At 40.2% G+C, this 9128-nt stretch overlaps 1 protein-coding gene across 1 annotated transcript in view; it reads left to right on the forward strand.

The window, feature by feature from the left end:
• Positions 1-9128, forward strand: part of JAKMIP1 (janus kinase and microtubule interacting protein 1) — a 221141-nt gene that overhangs the window by 76359 nt on the left and 135654 nt on the right. Inside the window, exon 3 of the mRNA XM_025195098.1 lies at positions 8857-9124. Within this exon, the coding sequence (XP_025050883.1) occupies positions 9012-9124 (113 nt within the window). The 5' untranslated portion in view covers positions 8857-9011. The remainder of the gene's footprint in view (positions 1-8856; positions 9125-9128) is intronic.

Below are 9128 nucleotides of genomic sequence, written 5' to 3' on the forward strand. Positions count from 1 at the left end.
TGTTTGCTTAAAATTTAACAATGATGATTTCCATTGTCCTGGTACCATATTTCTTTTTTTTTTTTAATTAAAAAAAATGAGGTTTTCAAGATGACTCTCTGCTGAATATGAGAAATTTAGATGAAAAGCAGTATCCTTAGAAAATAAAAATCTTATTCTTTGAGAATAATTACAACTCACATAAAGTAACATGCCAGCCAGCAATACCTACTAATGATTTCTGTCCAAAAATTCTGAATTTTATCCCTGATTCAGACTTAACATTGAGATTCAATATTTTTTTGCACTTAAAACTTAACGAGTCATCATGACAAATGTTAAGTAAGGGAAGAGGGGGTAAAGTGGGGGGATGCAGGAAATGTGTAGGCAAAAAAACCCAACATGCATCAGTTAAAACATCTTCCTACACATCATGCAGCGTCAATTGCTGTTCTGTTTGGTTTGCATCTAAATCGCCAGACAGAAAATAACAACTCCATTTTAAAAGCAGTGCCTGCCTCCAACTGGGATCTTTCCTTGATAGTGCTGTAGTCTATGTGTAGCAAAAGACTTTTTTCTATACTTAAGTAAATCCTATAATGTAAATAGGAAAAGGCAATAATGAAATTAACCCTCTGTTTATCCAGATGCCAAAGAAATCCATTTAGCAGGTGGAGGGAGAAGTAGTAAATTACTCAGCTGGCCTGTTTTCCATTTTGTTTCATTTTTATACCTTGTAATACTTATGGTCTTTTAAAATGCAAATTTTTAAAGCAATTTTATTTGCATAGATTTTTCCAAGGCCAACACTATTCTATTAACTAAATGATATTGACTTTGGGGAGACTGCACTATACATTTTAGTAATAAGGGTTGGCACATAATCAAAATAATGCCAGTTATATATATCATATATCCATGGCCCCATAGATTCAAACAGTATATAAACAGTATTTTAGCATATGATTTCTAGAAAATATTTTCAGCAAACACTTACTTGGATATTTTTCATTAAAGTTAGATAGCTTTGCAATAATTAGTAAAGTACTCAGGGACAGACACTTAAATAAAGGAGTTTTTAATATTATAGGAATATAACTTGGGTTGTACTAGGAAAGACTGTATGGCCAATTCAAGAACTTAAAATTACACTTCTACTCTATTAGGTAAAATCAAATTATAGTTTTAACTCCAGAAACTCAAGTAGTAGATCTGGGCAATAAAGTAATACAGACCCTAATGAAGCAAAGCTCTTAGGCACACATTTACCTTTAACAGCTGAAAAAAATGAGGATTGGACAGGGATAGATTTATGCAAATGCTTAAAAGCCTTGCTGAATTCTAGCCATGGGATTAGAGGATCAGAAGAATAATCCAAGAATTGTGCTGCTGGCCTATCAGTTATTGTTCATAACATTCAAATAGGTTCAAAATGTTGTGTGTTTGAATACTTAAATCGGGAAGTGAATTGCAATAGAATCCACGCATTTTTCCAAAATTTTGTTTCTTGCAACAATTTTTTCATGCAATACTGGATAACTCATTCTGTTTATAAAATTTAAGGAGAAAATAAGAGTTTTCAATCTAGGCCATTTGGCATATTATCAAGTGTAGTATGGTACAAATGAGCAAAGAGGAATTATCATGGAAACCTTGTTGTGTATACATAGCTTAGGTAGCATTTAATTAGCATTTATTCTAGCAAAGCATAAACGAGAAGGAAAGAGACAGTGGGGAAAAATGTGTGCTAAAATAGATATGGAAAAGAACGGACTGGATCTTTAACAATTAAGGTTAAAGGAATTTATATTAACACTAAGTGGTGCTTGTACACAAGTCAGGAGGCTGTTCCAAAGTGCTTTAATTACAGCGCATCGGAGCAGACTTGATTAACTGAGTCTGCTGCAGTGTGCTAAGCCAACCTCCATGTCTCATGTATCAGCATCCCTGAGCTCCAAAATGACGGTAGGAGGTGCACAAAGGTGCAGGAACGATATGTACATATATGCTGGCCGTTCTTCTCCAATGCCAGGGGTTTGTTTTCCATTGATGAATATGTTATCTAGGAACCGACTGATGAACATTTGAGACTCCAGTTTTGAAAAAAGGATAATGACTAATTTTGTTTGGTTATAACTTCTTGCTGTTAAAGTTCTGTTCAAAGATCACATCAGCAGGAGCCACCACTGAGAATATAAAGTGGTTTCTATTCTAACCCTTGTTTACAGTCATACCCCTCTGAATACAAGTGGGCTTTTATTGGATTGTTATCCTTGCTTGCTTGCTTGCAAAAGGTTTGAGGGGAAAATTTATCAGCTATTTGAACACCCGCCATGCAAAACTATAGATTTTTCTAATTTAAAAAAATTGGATTTTCCCACCCTTAAAGGTCTAACAAGCAAAACAGTTCTGGGTAAAGTAGTGAAGTTTGACATGGAAAGAGCTCCTAGTGATAAAAGTGCACGTTCCCAAGAAAAATCCTTGCTACAGCATTTATAAACCAGGTGCAAACCCAAAAGTTTCTACTCCCACTCCTGCAGAACTTTGGGAAAAGAAGTTGCACTAATGCCTGCTGAAGAGAGAAGCTTCTGCCACTTCAGGCTCAATGATGCAAAGCATTTTCACACTATTTGACTTCTGGTGTCATGGATCTCTGGCTTCATCTCCCCTAGCTCTTTTAATTCCTAGGAGCTCTCAGCTGCTCTTCTCCCCAACTTCACCTGCTTCCATGAGCCTCTATCATTATGGACCTGATAACAAGTCCTAGAAAAGGAGTATTAGTGGGTTGGAGCAGTTTCCTAAATAGCTGACTATCAGAGAGAATCATCTTCTACTGGACAGGCACATCCTTGTGCAAGCCATGACTTCCCATAACAATCTCACCATTCTCCAGAGACCTCTGCACTGGTAATTAACTGCCTTACTAGGATGAAGCCATCCATTGGCTGTGAAGAGACTGGATGAATGGGCAACTGAGGGATTAAGCTGTTTGTTCCTAGAAGAACCTTGGTTTTGGTTTCTGTACACCTTATGAAGTGCACAAGCCTTCACAAGGCCTTCCTCAGCCCTTCAGGCAAGGTGCACATAGGTCAAAATCCTCATCTCAGTCCTACTGAATTTTAGGTGTGATCCACCAGCTACATGCTTGGTGAACTCAGCAGAGTGTGCAGAGGGCAAAAGGCAAGTCATGATTTAGTGACCACAGGAGCTGTCTGAGGTAAGCAGAAGTGTCTTCTTCTGAAGCCAACCTGAAACACATGAGTCATAGTACATCTGTGCTCTTACTTGGGTCCTATCTTGTCATACACAACCCCTGTGTAGAGCCTGTACTGTACTTTTGCCTCCTAATGGCTCCTGTTCATATCTCTTTTCCATCCCCACAAACACAGTTTGTATCTGCATAGATCAGTGACTCTGAACTAGGGTGCCAGGGTGGGTGCCATCAGATCTTTTGAAGGGTGCCCTGAGGTCTAATGAGTTCAGTGAGGTATTAGAAGATAAGCAGATAAACTAAGTGAATAAGTGAAGACTCAGGCTTGTCCCTGCTTGGATGATCCCTCATTTCCACTATCGGGCCCCCCTGCAAGAAAGCAAGCACTGTACTATATTCATTAATTTTTAAATTGGATGCCTCTCAACAAAAGTAAAAGATGCCTCTTTCCAAAAATATTGAGAATCACTGGCATAGAGTCTTTTCTCTGATATTTAGCTTAGCTTCCATCTGCTTCTCCTTCAGACCTGAGGCAGAGTACCTGATGCCTGAAAGCTTCTTCAAGGGCTCTCCCAAATAACTGCTGTTCCAACAAAAGATACCACAAAAGAATATTGCCTCTCTGGAGCCACTTAGGGACCGATTTAGTGGTGTGCAGTTGCACCCCCCTTCCCCTTTAATTCTTCCTCCACCCAAACTTTAAAATTAACTGCTTGGAGGTACAGCTGCATTTCTATTCAGGAAGTGCTGAAAGAGTCTATTGACTTCATGGTTCACTGTCATCTTCCAGATTCAGGCTAATCTCTCCCCACTACACAGGTGCTAATGACACTATCCTTTTTAATGGTCTTGATCTTCCATTAGTCAAACTATCCTTTCTTCTGCAATGTTGCTGTCTGTAGCCATTCCTGTGTCTGAAACAGGAGAGACACAGCTTAATATCTACAGATTGTCAGATACACTGTACAGCAATTTCTCATTTTGTTTTAGGGAAGGAAAACCTAGGACTGTCTATTAATCACTTTGGTGATGGTTGTGGAACAGGGACTAGCTTCTGATGGTGATGAAGTGTACCTTTTGAATCCATAACAAGATCAGTAGGAAGAGAAGAAATTGGAATTATTGATTGTGACATTGTTTGGTTGATTGGTTTTCCTGACACCTCTGAGATCTAATAGGTTTTCCATGAGTTCTTACATTATTAGGATGGCATGAAAATTGGAAGCAATCTCTTTTGGAAGAGTTATTTTAAAATAATCGATGAGGAAAGATTTGTTGACCATGTGTAATGTTTGTATTTTTACAGCTCATGCAGGCCAAGGTGAAGCCCTCAGTCTTATTAGGCTAAGATTCAACTAGTTGCTATTTTGAAAGATTTTGTTTTAAGTGTATTTGGCCAGAAGATGTATAGTGCAGCCTCCCCAATTTTCTGTCTAGCCCACCTCAGCCCCCCCACCAAGAAGAGGTTGGCGCCACCCCTGGAACTAAGGTTTTAGAGCAGGGGTGGGCAATTATTTTGGGCAGAGGGGCGCTTACTGAGTTTTGGCCAGCCATTGAGGGCCGCATGACAGGCAGCCCAGGGCAGATGAATATAAATTTTCTCAATTTTCTAGGGGCCCCGTGGGCTGGATAGAATGTCCTGGCGGGCCACATTTTGCCCAGCCCTGCTTTAGAGTATGGGGGTACACAAGTCTCAGGGAAGAAAGTGTCATTTTGGGGTCTGTAGTGACTGTAGGATTACACCATGGGTGCTTTGGTGATACCATAGTTTATAAGTTATTAAATAAATGATGAGTGATTTGAAACTTCTGAGTCATTAAGATTAGCTTTTGTTGAAGTGTGCAGAATAGTCCCTTCCTTCTTGTGTTTAGAAAACTACTGTACTATTATATCACTTTCTTGGTCCTGAACACTTTTATAACTAAAGGTTTTCAAACAGTTTAGGATTAGACTGTGACTGTTCTTAATGCAGCCAGGCAGGAGAAATATGAGACATAAGACATGTCCTCTGACTTGGCCTTAAAGGCCAGGTATAGGTGTTACACACAAACTGGTATATTATTACACACAAAGTGCTCTGCCCCTGAGCTGCCACAGAGCCATGTCAGCACAATGGCTGATGCTGTGTGGGTGCGGGGCAAGGAGGGGGGCGGAATTTCACTATGCCCTGCAGCCTGGTCAGGCTTCCTGGTGCAGTGTCCATTTGAAGGGCATGTAGGTGCCTGTGTGTGTGTGTGTGAACCCACCTACAGACTCCCCCATGCACCTGCTCACAGGTGCAATGCCAGGGAGAAGCCTGGCTGCAAATCCCTGTGATTGTTGCTGATGGTGGGGTGGGGTGCTTCACTGTGCCCTGAAGCCGTCAGGCTCCCTGGTGCTGTGTCTACTTGCGAGGCATGTGTGTCCCTGGGTGAGTGTGAATATCTGTTCTGTTTACTCCTGACCTAACTTTGGGTGCTTAAAGTGTGAAACCTAGACCTCTTCTGCCTTGTGCTTTTTGAACATCTGTACCTGACCCAAGTGTTTGCATTCCAGATAGAGGGTGACTATGGATAAGTCTCTGTGTTGTGTTTCTCCTCCTGAGGCTAGGGGAAGAGGTGGGATTCCTCTATTTTATCATGAATGCAGGTCTGCTGGGTGTTTTTTCCATGCCTCAGCTCCTGTAGACAAGTGATGACCTCAGTGTGATCCAGCTGACCCAGTATGTTTGGACTTCCAAAAAGTCCCATTTCCAAAGCTCATAGTGAAATTGGATTGTAGTGTAATTAGAGGGACTGTCCATTTGCAGGTCAGAAATTGGCTTAAGAATAGAAAATTAAACATGGGTATAAATTATAAGTTCTTGGAGTGGAAAGACATAACCAATGGAGTCCTGCAGGATCTGTGTGGGGACTGGTGCTATTTAATATATTCATAATTGACCTGGAAAGGGGGTTTAATAGTGAGGCAGTCAAATTTTGCAGATGATGCAAAATTATTCAGAGTGGTAAAGACTAAGGTGAGCTATAACTTACAGAAGGATCTTGCAACATTGAGTGAATGGGCAACAAAATGTTAAATGAAATTCAGTCTTCATGACTGCAAACTGAGGCATGTTTTGGGGTGGGGGGAATAATACAAAATTATACTTACATAATGATGGGCTCTACATTGACTGTTACCACAAGGAAAGGAATCTTGGAGTCATTGTGGACAGTTCACTAAAATACCATCTCCGTGTTCACCAGCAGTGAAGAAGGCAAATCAAATGTTACAATTCCCTTCTTGGTAATACCTAAACCAAATGGAAAATATATAGTTCTCTCTCTCTCTAAATCTATGGTGAATCCACACCTTGAACACTGTTTGCAGTTTTGGTCCCCTTACCTCAGAAAGGATATGGAAGAACTAGAAAAAGTATAAAGAAAGGCAACAAGGATGGTTAGGAGTATAGAGGGGCTTTCATATGAGGCACCAACTAGCCCCTGCTCTGCCCCCAAGTTGTCACATAGCCAAGTCAGCACAATGACTAATGTTGACAGGAGTGGAGGGAGGGCTGCTTTGTTTTGTGGTGCTGCTCCCATTCACAGGGCATGTGGGTCCCTTGGCAGGTGTGTGTGAACCCACCCAGGGACCCCCATGCACCCAAGAGCGGGCGCAGTGCCAGGGAGCAGACTGTCTCTAGTGGGTTATGGAATAGAAAAGATTCCACACAACTTACTGATTCACTTGATGCACTGGCTGGGGAAATTTTTAGCTCCTTGCACGATTTCACAATGATTACACACTTAATTCATACAACACAATTTTATTTTAAAATTCTTTGCTACACATATAACACTGCTTAGCTTTAAGAAATACCACAAACATTAAGAACACAATAACTACATATATCAGAAACAATGCTCCAAATGCACTTCCTTCCCAAACAATGCTATAAGAATTAATATTACAAAAACAACTACAATTACAACTCACAGTTAAATTTGAATCAATACTATTATTTTCATGATATACTTACAATCCTAGAATTCCCAGAAGCCAGACATCTAGATATGCTTTCATTCCTCAGTAGTACGGTTCAAAGGGCTTGCATCAGCTGTACAGTTCAATGGGCTAGCCTCAATACTGATAGGACTAAGTCCCCTTCCTTCAGTCCCTTTCGGGCGCTTTGCAGCTTCAGCGTGACCTAAGAGATTCGTGTTCACGGAGAGGGTGGTTCAGGTGATCAGTCTGATCCGGCCTACACTTGCGATTCTTCCTTCGTTGTTCTGCAAGTGAGGTTACCTCCAAATTGGGACAGTAGGTTACAGTTTTTATTGAGTGAGTTGCCGTCTTGGGCCCCTCCTACCCAAACCTGTCACTACTCCCAAATTTGGGCTCGGATCTTTCTCAACAGATTCTTTTGCTTGGTAATCAGTTTCTTTGGTTGATCATTTAATTACTTTGGGGAATTTCCTTTCTTTCCAAACTTTTCAAAGGCTCCTAGGGTTTGATTTCTCGGAATTTCTTAAGGGTCATTTTTAGGTTAACTTTGTTTAAAGGCCTCTAAAGATAAAATTCAAGAGTTAAGACTTTGAGCAAAGCCCAGACCTTCTGCACGTAGGCCAAAACAATGGTCTAGATAAGAAGATGAATCTTGTCTTTTTCTAAACTGGCTAATGGGCAACTATTACAAACATTCAGATATTACATTCAGTATGACAGACCAGTTGCAGATCTCTGTGACAGTTGCTAATGGGGGTCTTTTCAGCTTGGAAAAGAAATGCTTGAGAGGGGACATGATAAAAGTTTACAAAATATTGAATGGTGCAGAGAAGATAAATCAGGATTTATTAATTACTCTCCCAATACTGCAACTAGAGGACAAAATTAAACTAGGAGCCTTAAAACTAGCTAAAGGAAGTTGTTTTTTCGCACACTGTAATCAAATTGTGGAACTTATTTTTGGAAGAAATTATGCAGGCTTGTGGTTTAACTCGGTTCAAAAAGGGATTGGATCAATTCTTAGAGGAAAGAACAGTAGGCACTGAAGATGGTAGACAGGGATGCAGCCTCTGAATTGGAACTTGCTAAACTTTTGGTGGGTTAGTCTGATCTTTAAAAAGGATGAGAACCACTATACTAGATGCAGTAATGATAGCTTCTGTGAGCTGCTACCCTAGTGGAGCTGGTTGTGTCTGCTCTGGATCACAGTCCAATTTACATCCCTGTACAAGACATTACCTCCATGTAAATGTGTTTTCTGTCCAGGCTGTTAGATGATAACGTGGCTCATGGAGAGAAAATTATATTTTTGCAACTGTTACTTTTCTGGCTTTTATTTACACCCTTTGCAAAAGCCTAGTACAGTGGTTTTCACCCTGTGGTCTGCAGACCCATGGAGTCTGCAGACTATGTCTAAGGAGTGCGCGAAAGATGACTATGATCAATCAAAAGTATGCAAGTATCCACATTTACAGTACAAAGGTGTCCGCACCTCTATTTGAAATTTTTTAGGTGTTTGCAAATGATAAAAGGTTGAAAACCACTGGCCTAGTACATGGTAAATTATAGGATAGTGCTACATATTTTAAAGTTTTTATCTAGATATAGATATTTTTATCTTTCATATGTGGTGTGATGCATTATTCTGTCAAACATGCTCTAGTCTGATAGGCCTTTTTCTGCTTCTGTGTTTTTGACAGGACATGGAAGACATTAGCAATGATGGAAAAAAGTTGCATGGAAGACAATACTGAGAACTACTTAGCTTGTTAATGCCAAATACAGAAGGCTACTTGGGTATTGGTTCAGTGTGGAACAAAGGATCTTTTTTTTTTCTTAATCTTTACAAATAATTATGTCCAAGAAAAGCCGTGCCAAGGGAGAAAAGCCTGACATGGAGACTGAAGCACTTCAGGCTGCTAATGAGGAGCTTCGAAGTAAACTGACCAACATCCAGATAGAGTTTCAGCAG

This window comes from Alligator sinensis, unplaced genomic scaffold (genome assembly GCF_000455745.1).
Source record: "Alligator sinensis unplaced genomic scaffold, ASM45574v1 scaffold421_1, whole genome shotgun sequence".
Classification (NCBI taxonomy): Eukaryota; Metazoa; Chordata; order Crocodylia; family Alligatoridae; genus Alligator; species Alligator sinensis.